This window comes from Blennius ocellaris, assembly GCF_963422515.1.
Source record: "Blennius ocellaris genome assembly, chromosome: 10".
Taxonomy (NCBI): domain Eukaryota; kingdom Metazoa; phylum Chordata; class Actinopteri; order Blenniiformes; family Blenniidae; genus Blennius; species Blennius ocellaris.
The window spans coordinates 14,740,380-14,763,619 of record NC_137659.1 but is presented as its reverse complement, the minus strand read 5'-3'; the positions used below and the strand labels follow the sequence as shown (position 1 = coordinate 14,763,619).

General features: G+C 41.9%; 3 protein-coding genes across 3 annotated transcripts in view; 2 read left to right on the top strand and 1 right to left on the bottom strand.

The window, feature by feature from the left end:
* Positions 1-591: 591 nt before the first annotated feature.
* LOC308135182 (MARVEL domain-containing protein 2-like) lies at positions 592-4,486 on the top strand (the record flags this gene model as incomplete). Its single annotated transcript, XM_080503057.1, has 5 exons — positions 592-1,710; positions 3,471-3,658; positions 3,753-3,924; positions 4,006-4,056; positions 4,364-4,486. 5 exons carry the CDS (start codon positions 592-594, stop codon positions 4,472-4,474), a joined length of 1,641 nt encoding a protein of 546 aa, XP_080359183.1. The 3' UTR covers positions 4,475-4,486.
* A 4,374-nt stretch (positions 4,487-8,860) lies between these two features.
* On the top strand, positions 8,861-17,577 carry LOC308135634 (occludin-like; the record flags this gene model as incomplete). Its single annotated transcript, XM_080503712.1, has 8 exons — positions 8,861-9,409; positions 10,288-10,491; positions 10,583-10,744; positions 13,557-13,711; positions 15,265-15,525; positions 16,138-16,309; positions 16,623-16,664; positions 17,476-17,577. 8 exons carry the CDS (start codon positions 8,861-8,863, stop codon positions 17,575-17,577), a joined length of 1,647 nt encoding a protein of 548 aa, XP_080359838.1.
* Positions 17,578-17,948: 371 nt separating this feature from the next.
* The window catches only part of LOC308135381 (nuclear receptor subfamily 2 group F member 6-like), a 9,648-nt gene continuing 4,356 nt past the window's right edge, over positions 17,949-23,240 (bottom strand). Inside the window, 12 exon segments of the mRNA XM_080503335.1 lie at positions 17,949-20,366; position 21,116; positions 21,118-21,174; positions 21,177-21,215; positions 21,217-21,255; positions 21,258-21,301; positions 21,304-21,364; positions 21,366-21,368; positions 21,482-21,574; positions 21,576-21,597; positions 21,599-21,772; positions 21,774-21,828. Of these exon segments, the coding sequence (XP_080359461.1) occupies positions 20,092-20,366; position 21,116; positions 21,118-21,174; positions 21,177-21,215; positions 21,217-21,255; positions 21,258-21,301; positions 21,304-21,364; positions 21,366-21,368; positions 21,482-21,574; positions 21,576-21,597; positions 21,599-21,772; positions 21,774-21,828 (863 nt within the window). The 3' untranslated portion in view covers positions 17,949-20,091.

Sequence of the window (23,240 nt, the reverse complement as noted above, 5' to 3'; positions counted from 1 at the left end):
CCGAGGAGAAGCAGACACTCCAGGAGTGGCCACATCGTTTGCTCTAATCTCAAAATGAGGACATCAATGCTGAGCTAAAAGCCAGGAAAACCATAATAAACAAACTCCACAGCTTGTCGTCAACCGCCTAAACATTATAGTACCTGTGAGCCACATGGGATTCTTTGCTTCTGTGTACTTTTTTGCTCACAAGCATGTGTTCATGTTTGTAAACATCCCGTCCCGTTCCCCCTTCTCGTAGTCTTTCAGCTTATTCGTTGATCGACCAAATAAGTCTCTCTGTATTTGAATTGTTTTTGGTTGGAGCTGACTGTTATTCTGTTATTTCACATTAGAAAACTCATAGAAAACGACCTGCACAGAACAGGCGACATGTACAATTGTGTTCTAATTGGTGAACAGAGGAGAACATTCTGCCCACTGAAGTCATTTTGGCAAACTAAAACTGCCTGTGAATTAAATGCGCTTGCTATTCCGATTATGTTAAAACAGTTCTCTTTCCCCTGTGGCTGTTCCTTCTCTTTAGGCCTCATAAAGATTGGTCAATGTTCCTCTTTCTTAATGAAATGAAAACCAAAGACTAGCCACAGCATGAAAACTTGGAGGAGCACATTCAGGAGGGAAGAGCACAGGAGTGAGGTTAAATCCTCCACCAGCAACAGGAATGATTCACCGCTGCCTGTGTGGGTTGCGCACACACCCACACCAGACACCGTCAGTGGCGACGGTGACAGAGATGATGACGTTACGAGCTCCATGGGCCACACACCCAGCGCTCCACCTGATGCCAAAAAGTTGGAGAAGGAAAGCATGAAGGGTCGGCTGAAATCCCTCCTCCCTCTGTCATGGAGCAGTTTCAACAAGAAACAGGCAACGGAAAGCGACTCTGAAGCCAGCACGACTCACATCCAGATCCTCCCCAATGGGACCAGGGTGAGTCCTCCTGTAAGCCCCCTGCTTGAGCGGAGGACCTGCGGGGGATCACAGGGAAACTCCAGTCAAAACTCTCACAGGCCCTTGTTAAGGGAGAGTCCCACTGATCATCTCTTTCTGCATGAGGACTCAATACTCACCAGCATCCACCCTGCAGAGTATTACGCTGAGAAGGTGGAGGTCTATAAACAGAAGTACTCCTATTTGAAGTCGTGGCCGGGGTTGCTCAGGCTCATGGCGGGCCTGGAGCTGCTGTTTGGGGGCATGGTCTTTGCTTGTGTCATCGCCTATGTCCACAAAGACAGCGAGTGGTCCAACACGTATGGCCGTTATAACGGCGCGTACAACAATGGGCAGGGTCTGTCAGGGTACAGCTACAGTGGCCCCATGACTCCTTTTATTCTAGCAGTAGCCGGAATCTGTTGGATCCTCACCATGTGTCTCCTGGTGGTGGGAATGACAATGTATTACCGCACCATCCTCCTCGACTCCTCCTGGTGGCCCCTGGCAGAGGCCTTCATCAACGTGGCACTTTTCCTTCTCTACATGGCGGCGGCGATAGTGTACCTAAATGACTTGAATCGGGGAGGGCTGTGCCACATGACCATAGGAGTTAACCCCATCATGGCCAATGTGTGTCGGGTTGACGGGGGCCAGATGGCAGGAACAGCGTTCCTCTTCATCAACATGACTCTGTACCTGGGAAGTTTCCTGGTGTGTCTGAAGATGTGGAGGCACGAAGCCACACGGCGGGAGAGGCAATACTTCAGCGATCAGGTACAGTTCTCCGCTCCTGTAGAGAGATTCCTTCAAAACACTCGAAAGGTGAGGAGGAATAAATGTGGAACACTGAAAACAAGATATTCTCAGGAATTCGATACAGACGGGTTGATTCATCGTAGCAGGCCAAAATGAAGAGTTAAAAAGTCCCTTTTAAAGAATCTCCCATTTACTTTTTTCTCTCTTTGTCCATAAATATCTAGCTGCGTCCCCCGTTTTTCCCGTGTGTTTCTTTGTGTCAGACATGAAGACAGACGGCAATCCATAGAAAGTTTGGGCTTTTTTTCCTCTCATGCACTTTTCTGTTTGGGCTACTGGGTGTCACACGAGGCATCACACAACGTGGAGGCAGCAGTGAGGGTTTCCGACTGCAAATGCAGTTCATAATGATCTGCAGTGAGCACACTGTCAGTCAGCATTGATGTGTCAGCCTTTTTCTGCTCGCTGATCTCGTGGCAGTCAACCAACTTTCACTCTGCAAAGCTGTAAACACTGTTTTTCTCAACTTTTCTGACAGTGTAGTCATCTTTATATATAAGTGTGTGCCAGGAATAGATAGAGTGAAGGTTTTCTACTCCAGAGTGCATTGCTTTCTTTACCTTTCTGCGTTTAGCTTCTATAATAACTTTGCTAACCAGTTCATGAGTGCAGACTATGATAGAAGGTGTACAGATACAAAATCGGGAGGAAACTGCTTGCACATATGCATGCTAGAAATTGCTTATGCCTTTGAAAATACTTAATATTTTCATATAGACACAACTCAGTACAGATAGCATGAGCTTATGATAAGGAAGTAGCAGTGTTCAAATAACTGTAATTTTCCACCAGGTGAGCTAAGATGACTGACACCCGGTAAAGTATATATTTCATCAAGGAGACAACCAGTGCATTCGCCAAAGCAATATATAAGTATGGCAGAAAACAATTATTTAATGTGGTCTGTGTGGCAGTGGGCACTGGCAGCTGATCCAACTCAATTAGCCTAACATGCCAGATAAGTAATCCACTCCACGTCCAATACAATATCCCAAAGCATAAAACAAGCATTAGGGAAATCAGTTATCAGTGTCTTTGCTACGCCAGCTGCTGGCAGAAAACGATCTGCCAGAGCAGACCAATAAACTTTCACTGTAGGCCCCAGTTCACACAAGAGGAAAGATGAAGTATGTGAGTTCTTCCTATTTATTTGCATGGCAAGACGCCAACAAGCAAACTGCTGCTGAAAGAAATATCACGGCGTGGTTTCAGAAATTTGCCAAAAAAAGCACCTCAGCATGCCACGGCACTGCAGAGTTGATGGGAACTGATGAGGCTGAACATTGGGAGTAAAATGGGCACTGAGTACTGACATGAGAAGTGAAAATCCTGATTTTCCATCATTGACGGGAATTCCCATGTCGGAGTACCTGAGGCCAAGCAGAAGATGAATGATGCGGTTCTCGACATGCAAATTAACTTGCCTATCAGAATATATCTGAAACAAAACCGTTTTTGAAAGAACAAATGACAAAATTCCTCCTGATTGTTATGTGGCTCAGATTAGCAGTGACTGGAGCCGATTGTTCGACTTAATTGCCCTTCAATTAGGTTCAACTAGTTATTATAAGCCGTTTCACGTTTCACTTGTATTCACCGGGTGAGGCAGTGATATTTCAGAAGCTTAACTTTTCAAAGCAAATAAAAAAGTTCATCTTGGTTATTTTCACCGACTGTGAAATATTTTCGGATTTATCTATTTATTTATTTACCTTTAGTCCCAAGAGGAGTTTCACCGGCCCAACTCACGGATCCCCCCGAAACCAAAACGCTTATCCTTCAGAGACGAAACAGATACACCTCTGAATAACGAATACAACAATCAGCGCTCACTCCTTCCAGAGGTCCACCGAGCCAACAAATCCACGTACAACCCCAGAGTGCACGTCATCGCAGACTACATCATGTGAGTCACTGTCTGAGAACACAACAGTAAAAGATCTACAGCGAGTGAACAAACAAAAAAGACCCCTCTCCACTGTTTCATGCTCTTTCTGCAGAAAGTATCCAGAAATCACTTGTGCGGAGGAAAGAGAAATGTACAAAGCGGTTTTTAATGACCAGTATCAGGAATACAAAGACCTTCACGGAGACATCAACACTACCCTCAGTAAGTTTCAAGAGCTGGATGCAATGATGGAGCGGCTGCCCAGAGAGGGAAAAAGCCATGAGGTGAGATGAATGAAGACTCTTCTTTAGCCATAACTGCATTTATTCTGTATGCTTCAGTCAATACCACTGTTCTTTCTACAGGAGAAATGCAGGATTGAAAACATTTTGAAGAACTATCGGCAGAAGAAGAGTGTAAGTAGGAAAGTGTATGACCTCCTCTATGACTTCGATTTCAAACAAGTTCAAAACAATCATATGATTGAACTCAGAGACAGATTAGATGTTTGCATTATAAAAACTTCACCAAAAAAAAAGGTTTTTCCTCAGTGAAGCTGACGTAGAACTGATGTTTTAATCAACTGCAAAGAACCAAAATCTCTCCTTTATTGCAGCTAAATTAGAGAGTGACTCGGAGAAGATGAAGGTCATCAGAGGAAAAAAGAAAATGGATGTTTTACCTATCGTTCAGTAGATGTTTTGAATGTCTGTGTTTTAACAGGATCCTGCTTTTCTGGAGAAAAAGGAGCGCTGTGACTACTTGAAAGCTAAATTAAACCACATTAAAACCAGAATCCGGACGTTTGACCAAGGAACTTCAACTCAGGGATAAAGATGAAGGAGCATCAACAAACATGTTTGCACAAACCAGATTTTTTTTCTTTCTGTTTTCTAAAGTGAAAGCAACAACAATGTTGTGTTTATCAATTATCACTTTTTGCGGTCACATACAGTTAAATCAGCTTATAGTCATTTTGTATTTTCTTAATGTTATTGTTTATCTAAAGGCAGAGATTTAAATGCAGTTTTAATTTAAATAGTTGTTCGATTGTTTCTTGTGTGGAAGATGTTTTTATATAAAGATGCTATTCAATGTTTTCTATGCAACTTTTTTCTACTTTTTCTTTACATTATGATTTAGAATACACGCCCTCTGTTTTAACGTTAAATAATGATATACTTAGTAAGTGTTCTGATAATACCTTTCTGCTTTGTATTTTCTATACAGTCTATGAACAGGCTGTTTTCAATAATACGATATGTGATACGAAAAAATGGAAAGCTGTAAATCTCACACTGTTAAAAACTAGATGTACTTTTTTTTAAAAAAGGCAACTTTTTGCACAATTTATTTATGTTGATCAAGCAACATTGTTCTTTGTTTCAAATACAGTACTTACCTTTTTTATGTGAAAAATAAAATTAAAGTAAAATTAACTTAGTGTTGTTCCTGTCTTAGGATCTTTCGGTCAATCTGCATAAACTGGAGTGTATGTTTGATAAATTGTTTGTAGCCTGTCTTTATATATCTTCATTCTATCAGTTTGTGGTGCTTTGGAACACTGATGAGTATTGCAGTATTTGGTGTTTTGAAATACTGAATGAAACACAAAGATAACAAGATCATTTATTTTTTTTTTGTGTCGATTAATTAATAAAGAGTGGGTCACATTATTTAAATTATTCATGTTCCGAAAAATAAAATAAAATCAGAATCTCGTATTTGGAACAAATATTTTTGACTTCAATACTAGATATATTTGTGTAAAAATACTAACTTGGATTTTTATTGTTGATTTCACAGATTCAATTAAGTTGAATTAGCTATTTTTCTCAGTGCAGTGAGGTTTTTTTTCTTCTTTATTAGTTGGTGAAATGATCTATTTAAAAAAAAAAAACCTCAACAGAATATATGGGCACGAACAGAGAAATAGTAGTGAATGTGATATAACTACAGATGAAAGCAAATGATAAAAATTCCATACCTAAATGCTGTGACCATGCCTGTAGAGGTGATCTGCAACAGTGCTATTTTTTCTGTAAAGGGAAATATGAAATCATAAGTAGAATAAAATTATTTGTTCAACACAAGTTAATCCAGCTAAAGCAAACATGTTAGCAGGATGCGACCGTGTGAAGCTGTTACAGAGGAACTGACAGAGTTCAATCCCCACAAGCATAGATCCTCAGATACCTGGTTATTTATTACAAAATGGAATATTTGTATCAACTGACTCACACTTTAAGGCCCAGAATATCATGCGATGCTGTAAGAATTCTGTAAATAATTCATATTTTCCCATAGCCTGCCCGAGGTGAAGGTCTGCAAGAAAACAAAGAAAATCAGAATGATAAAATGAACCTACAAATGTTTCTGTGTATGCAGTGCCCGTTGTTTATAATCTACTAATCACTAATGGACCATCTTCATTTGAGAAAAACAATGTTCATATATGCAGTGTGACAGACCCACAATACTGCAGGTGCCTGTGTAAATTGCATATATTTTGGTTTTTATTGGTTCTCACTGGTGTCTATGTCCATCCTGGCCTCGTCCATTGTTTTGTTGACTCTGAGTAATACCTGGTGTCTTCATGCAGATAGGAAGTCATAAAGTTGGGAGTGTTCACAAGAACTAACAAGGCAGTTAATGGCTCAGCCCCTCCAAAAACAAAGGCTGATTAATGACAAAACTGTCATCTTCAATCTGGTTCAGCAATTGAATTGAACTATGCTTGTAGAGTCAATTTTATCTGGAGGAATCACTCCTGCACACAGAAACACTGCATATATTATGTACAGTAGGCATATGAAATCTGACTATTTTCACAATTAACTGTCATAATATTTCATTATTTCAGAGTACATCATGGCTATCATGCTCCTCACCCGTGGAACAAACCCCATGAACACCTGAGGACTGCTCTTTTAAATCAGGTCTTAAAACACTACTATTTACTCAGGATTTCCATTGCACAATAGATTTGACTTATTTTATTACTTTTATCTTAAGAAAGCTTTTCCTTTATTTATCCTCATTTTCATGCCTTTCTTAATCACCTTGTTTTAAAGTTGTTGTTTTTTTTCCTTTCCTTCTTTGTAAAGCACTATGAACTCCCTTGTGTCTGAATGGAGCTCTATAAAGAAATGTGCCTTGCCTTCAGCAGGAAGTTCCCAGTCGGACGGTGTTCAAATTTATTTCCCCCAGTAAATGGAGAACTTGGAATAATAAAAAAAAAAGTTGAGAGGATACACATTTCCCACAGGCTGCTATAGCGGTTCCTCTACTCTGAATGTGGTTGTTGTACTCGAGTATTCCAAGATCGGAGTGTGTTTTGCATGTTCTCCCTGTGTGGGGTTTCCTTCCAAGTACTCGGTCAACCTTCATATAAAGTGTAAAGTAGAATGGACTGGAGGTTCGGTTGAGCGAGGCTGCAGCTTATCTCACCTGTCAGAGGACACGTGGGCGACGCGCAGGCTGCGGGTGAATCGTGCGTTCGCGTAAAGACGCACCGGAGCTCCGCGGAGACGCCCAAGGAGGGCCGCCGTGCGCCAGGCACCAACTTTAAGTTCTGTTTTCTCAAGGGGGGAAAAAAAACCCAAACAAAACTAATCAGCACGGAACAATGACGAGTTTTACGACAGGCGGTGGAGTATAAATTGGACTCTGAAAGAAGACACAAATGAAGAAAGTGCAAGATTGAGGAGGTTTCCCATCGTGACTGGGTAAGTTGTGTAATATAGGATCAGACTGGTTGAGACTTCGTACCTCTTGAGGAAATATTTCATGGGTTTCTCGAATGTTTTAGCGTGTCGGCTGCGTTTCCGTGATGTGTAACAGGATGAAGTGATGGAGAAGGAAAGAGGACAGATCTAACGTGAAGTAGAAATTATATTGAATGGCGTGAATTTGTTTGATTTCGATCAGAGGAATTATGGACCAGGTTAATATCTAGTTTTAACAGAAGTCTATTCTTGAAAGTTAAGCATCAAACATACAGACGACGTGTCACAGTCACTCTATCAATTCCTCTTTTTTTTTATTTTTTTTATTTTTATTTTGAACACATGTTGTTGTCAATAACCGGAAAATATATTTTAACCTGAGCCAACATTTGGGTGTGGTGTGGAAATTTGCCCATGGTGAAGCACTGGTTATTATTTTGATATCTCCTCTTCGCATGTCTTAGATAAGTAATAGAAAACAGCAGTTTGTGATGGAATCCATCCATGTTTTCCTCATGTTGTTGATAAATAGGAAGGAATTTGTCGCCTTAGTTTGCACTTGGCAGTCGTCCACACATCTGGCTTGGAAGACATTAGTGCAATGGAGTTCCTGTTTAGTCCTCAATCCAATGTATGTTTGAATGGGACCTATGCTTAACTTGTATTGAATAACAGCAAACATATCTAAAATATGCTTGGATGAGGCCTTTATGTATGGAAACAAATTCCAGGTGTGTTGGTGATGTTTTTATTTTGTGTCACACTGTATATTTGTATCATGGAGGAGAGAAGAAGGTTGGCCTGGTTCAAATGGTTGCAAACAAATATTAAACAGGGAGTTTTCTGAGAGATGAATTGGAGAAGTTAAATACAGAATCGATTAAAAGAAAGAAAAAAAACCCAAACGTTCTGCAGTCTGGCTGGATTTATACTGTCGCTTCCTCTCTCTCTCTCCCTCGGTGGGCTGACCACCCAGCAGGTGGATGCAGGTAACACTTATGCAGGCAGTGGAGAGCTGGAGCACATCTGTGGCTCGACCCTGCAGTAAACACCACGCATGACTTCCCTGGCTCGCCTCTTTATCTGCTGTCGGTCTGAATTATTGAAGCCTGCTGGGTTGGGTTCCTCTGTCGTGATGAAGTGTGGGGTCAGTGATATCGGAGAGAGGGTTCAGGGATGCACTGAGGTGAATGAAGGGCGGAGAGAGACACGCTGTGCTGCAAAAAAAAAAAAAAATGCCTGAAATCAGACCAACAAACAGGAAAAACTGAAGTCCGCGATCAGATGGGTAGATTTTCTGCCTTTTAAGAATTCCAAGGCAGGTTGCATTCATGTAAACGTACGGCCAGTAGTTTCTGTAAAATATGTCGCTGATTAATATTAGTGTAGGGATATGTTAAATGTTTATTATATAACAAAAACAATGCTAAGATTTACTCTTTTTTTTTTCTTATTATTTTCCAGGTCAAATTGAAGAATCATCTCCTGAAACATGTATGAGCCACGGTACTATGACAGCCCCCCTGTGTACAGTCCACCTTACAGCACCACCTCCCACAGCTTCTCCCCCCTAAGAAGCATCCATTCCCCCCAGAGCCAGTATGTCTCCAACTCCTACAACCTCCCTCCAGACTCCTACTACACAGAGGGAACGCCTCAGCACTTTTACCGCTGGTTCTCTCCCCCTGGTTTTGTGAAAACCTTCAAGGGAGCTACGGTGCTCATGTGTTTCCTCATCTTCGCCTTCGTAGCTTCAACCTTGGTGTGGGACATGAACGGCTTCGGGTATGGGGGCTACGGCGTTGTGGACGCCGGAGGTGTTGGAGGGGCGGCCTCAGGCTATTACGGGGGCAGTTACGGGTACAGCAGCTCTTACATGACGCCACAGTCGGCCAAGGCGGCCATGATTTCCATGGCGGCCATCAACTTCCTGGTCTCCCTGGGGTTCCTGGTGGGGAGTTTCTCGCGGTCGCGGATCATGCGGGGATGCAGGTTTTACCTCACAGTCTTCATCTGTGATATCATCTTAGCAGTTCTTCAGGTGAGTCTGTCATACAACACATAGAGAAGAAATTAATTCACATTTTATATAGTTTTATTTTGACATTAGGATTATTCTGATCCATACCATCCGTCCATCAGTGCCTCAATACTGCTGCTGGAATTACTTTGATGACTTAGCAGGTTCTATTCCCTATCTGTCCATAAGTCGAAGTATCCTTGAGCAAGAAAGACATTGAACCCCAAATTGCTCCCAATGGATGGACTGATCACCTTGCGTAGCAGCTGCCTTCATTGGTGTGTGAATGGGTGAATGTGATTAACAATGTAAAGCCCTTCAGGGACTGCTCAACCAGTGCAGAAGTGCTATATAAGTGAAATCCTTTTACTCAGATTAAACTCACTGTAAATTAGGAACCCTGACCCATAATCAAACCTGGATCTGTTACGTAACAGTGCGAACCACTTCTCCACTAAAACGTACCCTCTTCATTCTGTGCAACATTATATAACAACAATTGATTAATCTCCATTGTATACGTAGTCACTTTTTGTCTTGAAATAACCAGTATATACTGTCCATTATGAGCTTTTGTCCTCAGCATTGTTAAATGTCTCTGTATGATGATAGGAAATGTTAATTTCTATGACTGCAATTGAAGGTCAACAATCAAATCAGTTGTTTTGCATTGATGGGAATCAATTTCCTGGATTGAATATTCATGTCTGTCTTTGGTAGCAAATAGCTGCATTTGTTGTCTCTTGTTGCGAATCTTCTTGACTGACCTACTGTTTTGACATTACCCTTTGTGAAGTGATTGACTTGGTAAGAACACTGTTGAGTGTTGCAATATAATTTGTAGTAATTGTTTACTAGCAACACCGATGCACTGAGCGTCTCCCTGCTTCGGCCTGTAGGGAATCATCGACATCATCTTTGTGATCGGGGTGAACCCGATGTCCCAGAGCTCCCAGAGCATGCTCTACAACCCCATGTTGATGATGTGCCAGAACATCCAGGGCAGCCCCAGCCTCAGTGGCAGCGTGGGGGCCGGTTTTCCCGGGGGGTTCCCCATGTACAATCAATACCTGCACCACTACTGCTACATGGACCCCGAAGAGGTTGGATGCTTGATTCCATCCTATTCTGTTCTGTTCACATCCATTGATGACCATTTACTATTAGGAGTCATAATTTACGGTCTCTCTTCAGGCAGTGGCGCTCGTGTTAGGTCTGCTGGTGGTGTTGGCATTGTCCTTTTCTGCTTACTATGCCTACAAGACCCGCAGCAAGATCTGGCACCATGGAAAAGCCAACATCTACTGGGACGAGCCTCTGGTCAGGCCTTCAGAGGGGCAAGATGTCCAGGACTGGGTGAGTAATACCTCACTGTGTATACTACTCATTTTTCCATCGTGTTTTAACAGAGAATTACAGAGGATTGAGTTTTATCAGTTAAATGTAAGTGGAATAATTAACTTTGATGAAACAAAAGTTATAGTAGTATTACTGGTTGGTCACTCGTTTACAGCCACAAAAACACATTGTTGTATCATGATTTGAACCTTTTGATGGTGACCAACTTTAACAGACGTGCATCACCTGCCTGCTTTGACTCAGACAATACTGCTGTTTATCACCGGCACTCCCAGGTTTCACTCTGGCTGATGATTAACCAGACAAGTGATAACAGCTCCACAGAAACCATTAAAAGTGTCAGCCAGGCGCCTTTATGTGCAGTAACTCACCTCGGTGTGAGGTTTCATTTTGTGCGAACAGACTTGATTACACCGAACAATAAATTCAGAACTATCCAAACAAAGTTCACAGAGCTTCTTGAGAATAGCAAAGAATTATAAAAGACTACAAACAAAACCATTTAAGCTATCTAAATGAACACAGTCTGGAGACTAACCATTAGCTCATGCATTTTCGCTCAGATATATAAAAAAAAAAAAAGGTAAGGCCCCCAAACTGAACCCGGAAAGAACTGACGACGTCCTGACTGCTAACCACAGCTGTGTGACTCCCAGTAATCAGACATATTAAGACAAAGATTTGTCACGTTATCCAAATTGCTTTAACAACAGACTCTTAGTCTACTACAACAGCTTTCTGAATCACCAGGAAAAATGTTTTAAGGCTATTTGTTGGTCATCTGACGTATCTTTTTTCCCTTTGGGATCAAACGGTACTTACAGACCCGGGAAGTGTGTATCAGCACATTATCACATGTAAACGAAAACGTGTTACTCCCTTCCAAAGTGCATTTCCAAATGTGAAGCACAGTGGTTGAACATCAGTGCTGTTCTGTTAAACAGGTTTCATGCCGCTGTCGTGCCCCGCGCAGTTTGTACTTCACAGCAGTAGCCTCATGTGGTGTTTACCAGAGATTAATCTATTAGAGGTGCAGCGTGCTATGAATGTATCATGTCCACTGTGACTCATTATGGACAGGAAAGAAACATATTCAGTCAGTTTATCCAGCGAGGCCTTGGCCTACATAGCATCAGTCATCACTAAGCAAGTAGCGCGCTGCTTCATCGAGATGCAGGTCCTATTCTGGGGCACTCTTGTATCGCAGTGAAGATGCTTGCCTTGCAGGGAGGCATGTATAATGTATGGGGCATGTATAATATATAAAAAGGGTCGAGTTGCCTCTGTGTTGCTCTGTGAATCCCGACAGAGTGTGGTGGCACTAAATGATTCAGTCTGTGAAGGGGCTGCTACACGTTTCTGCAGATTAAACTTCTGGCAAAGAGGTAATTTCCTCCTGTTTTGTACCGCAACTCCATAAGTGGAAATGGCTGATAATTCAGGAAAGGCTGCATGAAGGCTGGATAAAAGGCAAAAACCACACTATTTCTGAAAAATGTGTCACCAGGTGTTGAACAGGAGACCCAAATTAATAGGCAGACATCAGGTCTTAACATGGGGAAATTGAATATCAGTGAATGTGAGAGACATTTTTTTGAGCAATTTAATTTATTTCACATGTCAGATGCTACGTCATTAAAACGAAATTACCTAAAAGACATACCAAGTTGGTGATGAAAAGAAATATATGAATGACCGAAGTCCACAACTGGTGAAGGTTTCATTATGCGAAGTGCAGAATGTAAATAGATAAAATGTTGCCGCATTTTTATAATCTGGAAACTGATTGATGAGAGCATATTCGACTTGAAAAATAGTTTTGGCCTTAAAATAATGGATTTAACCATTGAGCGATGGTCTGATCGGGACGGGGATCCACTGTGTTGATTACAGCTGAAATGGTCAAAGGATCTTTTTCCGATTTTCTGCAGCTTTCTGGGATTTTGTTCCTCTCAAAAGTTTATTTTCTGCCACGGCACATTCATGAGATCCATTTCACAGTTTTTCTTCAGACATGCACATCAGCTCACCAGATCTTCATCCTGTGTGACGACACTCATCCAGAAATAGGTCAAAGACAAGGAGTCATTAATGATGTATTATGCAGTCTGACAGTGGATTACATGCAGCATATTTCACGACTCGGCGTTCTGTGTACCATGTGAGGATGTTTTTCTTCAGCCGCGCATTGTTTTCTAACGCTGTGTTTCACTTTTCCATTTGCTGTGAGTGCAATATTTATGTGTAACACTTAAATGGGCACATGTGCTAATTTCAGTGTGTTCCCAGCGTGCTCATGGTGATATGAATACCGCGCATTTGGTGTCAGACACGGTTGAGAAATTTGTTGTTTTGTGTCAGTCCAATTAATTGGGCCTGGTAGTTGTTGAAAGAAAGGACGTGAGGTGTGAAACAGATCCTCCAGGAAACCCAGAGGAAAGGATTTTGGCTCTCTGCGGTTAATGGGTGCGAGAGCCGTCACCCTGGAGCCACAGCTGTTTCCTATGTTTGTCCTGGTGTGTGTCGGGCTACATGCACACGTCTGGTGGTGACACCAGACGTGTTGATGTATTTGTCACACAGTGTGCTGATCAGTTTAGCTTTCTCTATGCACTTCGCTGCTGATGTGACTGTAAAGAGGCTCGTTCTCCTTCCAGCATATAAAAATGTTACATGTGGCATCATCCTCGAGAATGCTGAAGGATCTAACAATCAAAACATTTGTATTTTCTTTTGAGATGAGTTGTCCTCAAGCTCCAAATGCCGAAAATAAAAGAATTCTGACTTCAGTCTCCCGACGTTGCCTCAGGTGAGCCACGTTGGAGACGTACGCAGCACCCAGCAGGCTCCCACTGTTGTTGTGTCGGAGCGTGCGGCGCCTGACCTGAGGCTGGAGAACAGCGTGGTGTCTTATGGCAACGGCACAGTCAGCATCCACAGTGAGGGGAATTATAAAAGCTACAGGTGAGGATCCAACCTCGTCGCTGGCGGCGCCCACTGGGAGTAATACTCACCCATTAAATCATCAGTCAAGTCAATCTGACTCCGTTTGAGACAGAGAAATGGATGAACCTGAATCAAAGTTTAAAACAGACGTTGAATTAAAAAAAAATAAGGGGGGGGAGTAGATTGAAGTTAAACTTTTATATTTTTATATTTTACTTATTCCTTACATACACTAAAATATAATACAATTTTTTTCACACATACCAACTGCACATCCTGTCTTTTTTATTTTTCAGGTATCAGACTAAATAATCAATGCGAATGCTCAAAATGAAACTCATGTGATGATAACTCTCCTGGGGATGACTATAATAACTAATATATGGGAGAAAACTAAATTTTTCTGTCATAAAAAGTTCAGCAGTCATGTTTAACACATCTTTGAATACCAAATCCTTTCAGCGGGGAAAGGATAGGAGTGACGGGGTTAATCATTGTGTTAAAACACAATGTATGGGAACATTGAAATACCGAAATCCCTCATGTGGGATTAATAAAGTCTGATCTAAATTAAAAGAGGTGCTGGTATTCTCACATGTTGTTTTGTTCTTCTTATAAATAAAATGTTGACAACAGTCAACGGGAGTTAATGTTCATTGAGTTACGAAGTGAAACAACTGACATTCTCAACTTGAAATAGATTATTAATCTCTCCTTCCTGGTCTCAATTTCATACACAATAGTGACATGCCATCCATCCGTCCATCCAATTTCTATACGGATGTGTCCGTCTTAATTAAATTTTGAGACACCAATTCAAATTCAAATTCCACACAAAAAGGTAGATAAACTATCTCACCAGAATTATTCTCGCTGTGAGGTTAAAAAGTGCTCACCTATGTGCAGCAACATTAAATATATACATCATAGAGAATCATTTATACAAGGAAGGGAAAATATGTATGCCTTGTCAGATTAAATAAATGTGTTGGGATTACCATACTTTGATTAAATCTTTTCTACTTGAACTAAGTAAATGCGAACACCTTTAGATGTTCAAATCCCACCTATCTGTTACTTTAGTATATTGCTTTGCTCCAAAGCTTATTTTACATTTTCAATTTGTCTACTTTACACTCCGAGTAAATTATTTATAAATACATTAATAATATTAATTACAGGGGAAACTTCTTACCACGTTTTCTCATCAAGAATGAAAACAATGAAAAAGTCATGCTGAACTTGAACCCTGGATTTCTCTTGTTGCTGCAGCCCTCCGAACAACTACTGGATTAAGCATCACACAAGAGGGAGCGCAGCTCTACTGCGTCTCTACAGCTACTCTACTAATACCAATCATTGTTTGACGCCAACATCAACAAAATAATTCTATATATTTAATCGTTTGTTTTGAGCTTGTTTGCGGTGAAGTGATCGTTTTACACTGTTTCTAATAAACAGTATTTCCGTGTCACCAATGGATCCATTCTTTTGATTTATAAACAATTATTAATACATAATGATTTCATGTTTAAAATAAATATATATATTTTATTGTTTGTATTTTGTAGTTTGCTTGCAGACAACAGTAGCAGCCGCGGTGCTGAGCCTCCGTACCAGAGTGGCAGGGCTGCACTTTGCTCCAGCAGCTCCTCAGATGAGACTGACAGCGTCAGGAAGCCTCCGCCTCATTATGGGAAGAAGGAGCAGAGGAAAGACAGGCAGGCTGCGCCCGCGGCTCCGGTGGTGCTGGAGTCCCAGTATGAGACTGGTTACACCACAGGAGACACCGGCAACGAGCTGGACCGAGACCACACTGCTTACCTATACAGGTGTGTTGCTGCTCTGCTGCCACTCTGACAAATGATATAGGAAACACACACACACGCACGCACGCACGCACGCACGCACGCACGCACGCACGCACGCACGCACGCACAACACACACACACACACACACACACACACACACACACACACACACACACAGGAATCTCCACTTATGTCTTTATTCGGGAAGATACTATAAAGATGGAAATCGAGTGCTCCGTACAGATCACACAAAATGACCAGAAAATGTGGATGAAGAGATGGAAATATTCTATTTTATGTACAATTCATTGCATTTTAAACTTTTACGCACACATATTAAATAACATTGATTTCTCCTGAGATGTAGTTTCAAGGTGCCGATGCTACTTCAGTTTGGATAGCTTCACCTTTCAAACACGTCCTGGCGTAAAAAACACTGACGTCTCTATTCTCTTTTGTCCTTGATATGATTAAATTCATGCTCTATATTTTGCGACTCCCTCTTTTTGCCATATATATATGGTGTATGATGTTAAAATCAATGTTATTGAGTGAAGAGAAGCACAAATATCAGTTTTTAGAAGTTGTTCTATAACGCTCTTCTCTTGTCTGTATGTGAATGTCTCCCTCAGGCTGTATCCAGAGATCACTTCTGACGAGCAGCGCCGTAAGTGTAAGAAGGAGTTCGACTCAGATCTTTCTCGCTATAAAAGGCTCTGTGCAGAAATGGATGACATCAGTGACAAGATGCACAAACTGAGCCGAGAGCTGGACACCCTGGACGAGGATTCCGTGAAGCACAAGGTAGAAGAAAACTGGGAGAATGTAGAGTCGTTGCTGAGTGTTTTAACAGCCCTGATGCAGTGTGCTGGACAGATGGCCAGAATTCAGTTCCATTACATAATAATGATAATTAACAGGTGTACATAATTGTATGGTCAGCGCAATAGCATTTGATTCGTATGCTATTAATTAGATTTTATTTTATTACCGTATGTTAGCCACTGTAATAATGATTGAGTTTCTGTCATTTGTAACTATTTCACATCTGCTGAAGTTGTTTATGACACTGGGGTGAGTAAAATCCCATGAGAAAATCTGTTGTCTCCATTTCCAGGGTATTGCAGATGAATACAACCGGCTGAAACACCTGAAAAAGGTGAGTTCTTGAAGTGACATGAATCTTTTCATTTTCGAGGAACCTTTCATTTACTTTGACATTTTTCACTGAGAGAGTTGAGATTACTGTATATCTGTAACTGTCTGTACAAAGTTACAGCCCGTCATTAATCCAATAAGAAGACTGCAGGGATATTTTTTTTCTCAATTCTGTCATTTCTTTTTTTAATCCAGTGACGTTAAATCAGTCTTTTGTCACCTATGAACCTCTAATTCAGACTGACGTGTTAATCTGGAGCCACACAATACACTTCCCTGTTTGTGCATACATGGGTTCTCTCTGGTTTACTCAGGTCTCCCACAGTGCAGGAGACATGTCTTTTCAGATAATTGATGGGTATAGATGACAGGGATGTACCTTCCCCTCACCCAGTCAGTTGGGATCTGCTATAGAAGATGAATGGATGTTAATATGGAGTAAGAGAAGTGTCTGTTTGAACCAAAATATGTGTTTTAATGAATCAAGTAAAGACCAAAATGCAACAAAAGTGTTCACAATAATAAGAAATTACTACAAATTGCACCAAGCTCCTCATGGGGAGAAGTCAATTGTGAAAAAAAGGTTAAAAAGTGCTAAATGAGTTTCTCGCATGTTTGAAAAGTCCATTTCTTGGCGACTCAGTGAAACTCATTGAATTAGCCCGTATGATTGATGATGTTGATTTCACACACACACACACGCACACACATATATATATTTATATATACGTGTGTGTGTATATATATATATATATATATATATATATATTTATTTATATATGTATGCCCCCCCCCCCCCCCCCCCCCCCCAGACTACAGAGTATCAAGCAAAAAAGAAGCAGAGCAAAGAACTTCGGCAAAAACTTTTCCACATCAAACGTCTGGTGAAAGTCTATGATCAGGGCCTGTGTTGATCATTCCTCCAAGCAGAGGAGGAAGAACTGAGACTTTGAAGATCATCCAGCTCTCATCAGAGAATGGAACATCCCACACTGGCATGACCTTCGTCTGACCGTAAGATCAGTGAACCTCATTAACCTCATCAGCCTCTCCAACCGCTTTAATTTGCAGTCTTTGCTGTGTGGTTTTACTTTAAACGACACGATGGCACTGTTGTCTTTCTAATATCTTGTGTTCAGCCTCGCTTTTCAACGTTAAACAAAGTGTTCGTGAAACACTCGACAACTCCTGGACATGATTTCTGAGGCACGTGACTTTTTATATGAACGTGTTTTGTGTTTGTTTCCATGAAAACACTTTTACATTTGCGATAGATGTTGCAGTGTTTATTTGGCATTCTTCATACAGATAAATTTACAACACTTTTTCAAGTAGTTTGGCAAAAAAAAAAGAACAAATGTAACAAAAGACATGTCATCTTCTGATTCTTTTTAATAATGTTGTCATACACAAGAAATGTTCAATCTTAGGAACGCAGTAACACAAAGATAAGAAAACATTAATAGCATATTTTTGTTTTGTTTTTTCTCTCTACAACATGATTGTGTGAATTATTGAGTAAGAAGAATATCCAAAGAACTCCCAAAAGGCCTGGTGGTCGATCAAAAAGCAGAGTTACGTCCTTCTATTTTGTGTGTCTTTTTTTAATAAATGCTGAAATGTGTGGTTTTTGGACCGATTCATCTTTCATTTGAAAAAAGACAATCCTTGCCAACTTCTTATTCCCGCCTCTCAAAACACCCATGAGGTAAATACTATTCAACTAACTAATAGTCCATCTCATTAACATATTTTGGCATTAAATATCTTCCACTGATGTCTTTCCACCAAATTTTTCCCCATTTCTACATCATCTTACGTCTTTCACAACAGTCGAGATGCGAGTGTGAGCAGCTCTGGGCCACATGGGATATCATGATATCTTTAATGACATCTGAACTGATGACAGAGGTATTTTTATGTACGTTCAAGAAGGAGAAAACATTTAAGAGCTACCAGTGAAAGCAATACTTTAAAAGGAACCTCAAAGTACATAATATAAAAGAGGGAAAGAGTTTCAACTTAGCGGAGACCCAAAACAACGACATAACATGCAAAAAGACAAAGTTGGCCTCAGTTTATATACATATTTTAACACAGACTATCACCCCTGGAAACAGAATTAACTTAAAACTGTTATTTAACTGGTAGTGTTGGTTATAAACTCTCTGTTCACCAGCTACAAACGCTCTTATCATTGTTAATCATTTTTCATAGTGGGACCCACATTTTTATATGTCAACAAAACAAAAGCATGATCTTAAAAAAGAGAGAAAAAGCAAACTAATTTATTTCCAGTCAAAACTCAATTCAAAGACAACAGAAAATACTTTTGGGAGAATTTTTGTTTTTTCTTTTTTTCTTCTAAAAATACAAGACAAATGCTAGAGATGCTCATAAGACTCATGTTTTATAAGTGTCCCAAATTTCTATTGAATAACAAGGCAGTTGTCAAAAAGAAGGCGATTTCTGGTGAACAAAATTTACAGAGGTTTGTGTTTAGGAAATATCAGACTAAAGCATTCTGATGTCTCGTGAGGTATTAGTCCACTCTCATGTAACTCTGGCTTTTCTTTCTTTCTCTTGTTTGTAAATCTATTTCCAACTTAAACAACCGTGAGCTCGGTGAAAGACTTTCGATTTCACCCGACGCTCGAGTCTGTTCATCTCTTTTCTCTCTTTAAACTCCATCTCTACGGATGGTCTGATCGACTTTGGTGAATTTTGCTTGGTTTTTGTTTTTTTTGTTTTTTTTCCCCATCTCGGTTCCTCTGTGAGCAGCTCCTCGGCTCCTTCCTCGGTGTGGAGGGTAAGAGAGCCGCGAGTTCAGGAGTTTTCCCTTCAGCGGCGAGGCCGACAGCTCCCCGACACTCCGGCCCGTTCGGTGCATGATAAACGCCATGCTGCATGTTGTCAGTTACACGGCTAAAAGGGTCACTGTATCACAAATGGCGAGCCATGAAAAATGAGCCCAGTGAGACAAAAATTGTTCCGCTGACTGTCAGCAGAGGCGGGAAACGTTTGTCCCCGAGGTGTATTTGGTAGCAGGGTGCTGCTGCCCTCTACATGAAACGGGCGGTGTCTTTAGTCACTTTGACATGTGGGTGGTGACATGACTGGCTGTGGCGGCCATATCGAGGCCCAGCGTGAGGAGCTGTTTTCTGGCCCGAGACCTGGCACGAGAACAACTGGGTTGGCAATAAGACTACGAGAGCCTGGCACCGGCTCCTCTCTTCGCTGGAGGCCCGTGTGCAGACGAAGGACTCATTTTTGTGACGGGGAATTGAGCGTTTATAGTACAGTACGTATGAAAGCCAGCTGCAATGCATTTCGACAACCACCAGATGGAGAGCGGATGAGTCAGGAGGTTTCCTGTGGGTCCTTGTCGTCACATATCCATAAGGAGAAAAACCTCGCTCCTCTCCGAGCTACTGCCCCGGGACATACGGCCAGCTGATCGAGCTTCCGGAGAGCTGCATGTCACGGATCAGCGTCTCAATGGGAGTCTTTCCTACCAGCCGCATGAAAAAGAGCTGGGAGATGAGGTTGGCAGGAACGGCCCGCAGGGCGGGCAAGCGCAGGAGCAGGCGGCCGAAGCGCTGGGGCTGACTGGGATACTGCATCCTCTCATACTCCGTCAGAGCCACCTGAGCCTTCTCCTGCAGAGACTCCACGTGGACCGGGTCTGTGAGGCCACATGCATCTGAGAGGAGGAGGGAAGAGGCAGTTACTTAAGAGTGTGGGCAGATTACGTAAAGCGAGTCGTGACGAGCTGAAAGGGGAGGCTGAAATCCAAGCATGTGATGAAATGACCCCAAGAGAGCAGCACATTCATATACAGCAGCTCATCACTGTGCCTCAACCTGATTGATTTAGAACTTCAAATATCAATACTTTCAGAAGTACTATGCAATTTCTTTGGAAAAGCTGACTCGTGAAAAAACCTTTGAGAATAAGACACTGTGTGCCGCAGGATGATCAACAGTCACGCTCATTACAGGGACATGGAAAGCATTAGTGCATTTTCAGTATAAGCCAGGAGATGGTGCCACAGCATGTAGATTCCTTCCTGAAGTCATCATGTCAGAGGTAAAGTCTGTAGGGTGGTATTTCTTCAACAGTTATATTCTATTATTGTTTGTCGAGGTTAATTTCAGACCACAAAACAAAATATATATTCACCATCTTTATATTGAGTGTTTAATAGTCTAACAAATTCTCACATAGGCTTTAGTGAGTGAGTGATGAAAACAAACTTGGAAAAACAGCCATGCTATAAAAAATGTAGGATGAAGATATCCAACCTCTCCTGCACTGATTTTTAACTGATCTTCCAGGTTGAGACCAAAAGTAAAAAAAAAAAAAAAATCTTCTAAAAGCATTGCAGAGTGACCATATCAGTGTGTTGAGTTGCACTCAAAACTGACAATGAGTCAGATGAGTGAGACTCACCCCGGTGAGAAGAGTGCGATGGCCTTCAAGCAGCTGTACTCAGCTGAGTCCAACCTGCAGCCTGGGTCAGCTTGTCCACCTGATCCTGGAACACCCTCACCCTGGTCCATGAAGGACACCACCCGCATCCGCGGACATGGAGCGAGGAGTGGAAACCGGCCGCGGCCAGCAAGGGGGCCATGTGAGCGGCAGGGCCGACTGGGCTGCGTTGAGGATGAAAAGCTCGCTCCAGCTCAGCCTCAACAGCGCCCACCTGTGGATGTGGGAATCAGATAGACACTGTTAAATGTGCATTTTTCAACACATGTCTTCCTACAATATAATTTTAAAAAATGCTTCCACATATTAAATGAGATTTAAACTGACCTGATCTGAAACAGGCAGCTCTGGGAAGTAGGGAATGTTTCTGGCCCACTCCACTGTACTGAAGAGTAACCGGGCCGCCAGTTCACAGATGTTAATCGATGCCCATGGCATTATCTGGAACCGGCCTGCTGGTTGTACTGGTGTCGCATACCGACTGCCTGGGATACGGTCTCAGCGCGCAGCAGCTGGGGAAATGAGCTCCGACACCCGCTGACCTCCACCACTTCCTCCTCGTTGTTGTTGTTGTTATAGAACTCACCACCTCCAAGACCACTGGCTACCACCTCGTTAGGGAGTGATGGAGGGGCTGAGGCTCGGACTGAGGGGGATGCGTCCACGTTGAACTGCTGTGGTTTGGTTGGGGGTACGAAGGGATGAGGACGAGACGACAGAGAGCGAGAGTTGCAGAAAATGGCGAAGGACGACAGGGAGGTGAGGGGAAGGGATTTGAAGGACAAAACCAGGAGGAAAAAAAGTTAAAACTGAGTTCAGCCATGGGCGTTGCCAGTTTAGTAGCAGACAGGCTTTAGCCAATTAAGAAGCTATTCTTCAAGATTAAACGGAGGCACAATCCGGAACTCGGATTCTTCAACCAGACCATGAAATGCTCTTATGATCGTCTGGCTAAACCAAGGTCATCTACAGAAATGGAGAAATTGAGACAAAAACATACTTTCCAATGCCATTACACATCTTTGATAAATTCATTGCGGCGAACAAATTACAACACAGCGTAATGCTGTAACCTTTCGTACTGCGCTGTCATACATACAGAGGATTACTTCTGCTCTCTAAAGCATCCTGTAAGACTCAGAGTGCTGCAGCCATGACAGACAGCATTACTGCCAGAACTGAGACAGAAGGGCAGATTACTGGATGTAGACTTTGCTCATTTGGGGATTTGGAATCATGTAGCAAGGCATCTGCACTGCTTAAGCCTCTCTTCATTAGGAGACTAAATCAGTACCAGATACAGGAATGTAGCTCGGTAGCCAATTCTGACCCCTGACCTCCTGTGGAGGTAGTGGAGCAAAGCAAAGTTGCCCACAGATCGTCGACCATAATGTGTCTCATTAGCATGCTTTACGATGTGTGATTATGAGGGGTAAAAACAAAACCTACAGAGAAGATACCTGTGTTTACACCCTCTTCATACATTTGGAGTTGTTTGTCTGCTGGTTGGTATTTACTTCTGTTGGCGTATCATTCAGAGATTCCTCATTGAAGCGCTGCCACTTAAGGAGACAAAAATCCCCCATATTGGATTTTTCCCCGATTTGAGCCAACAAAGTCAGAGAGTTTCTGCAGCTTCAACCAGCAGCTTAAGGCTCTGGGACACAGGTGTCTTAGCTCTGTATCCTTTCCTAGTCTCTACGCAGGCACTAGATTAAGCCACTTACGACATGGCATTGAGCTGACGCGCATGGCTAACTAAGACATGATAGGGCTTCGCCAGCCATGTGTTGCATTTCCTTCACACTATGGGGCGGAAAAGGCAAGATAACGACAAGGCAAATTACTACTCCGCCACGATTGATATTTTTCTTTTACACAAAGCAACTGATAGCAGTAATGAGGAGACACTCTGAGGTTTTGTAGATGACCTCTTTCCAATTTATATTTTTTGTATTAATTTCAATTGCCATATTGTAGTATTGCATGGATTGAAGCACCATACTCGACGTCTCGATTATTTCTGAAGAGACAGGATGGAGGGCAAATGATTCATGGAACCACATAGATACGCTTCTTTGCGCAT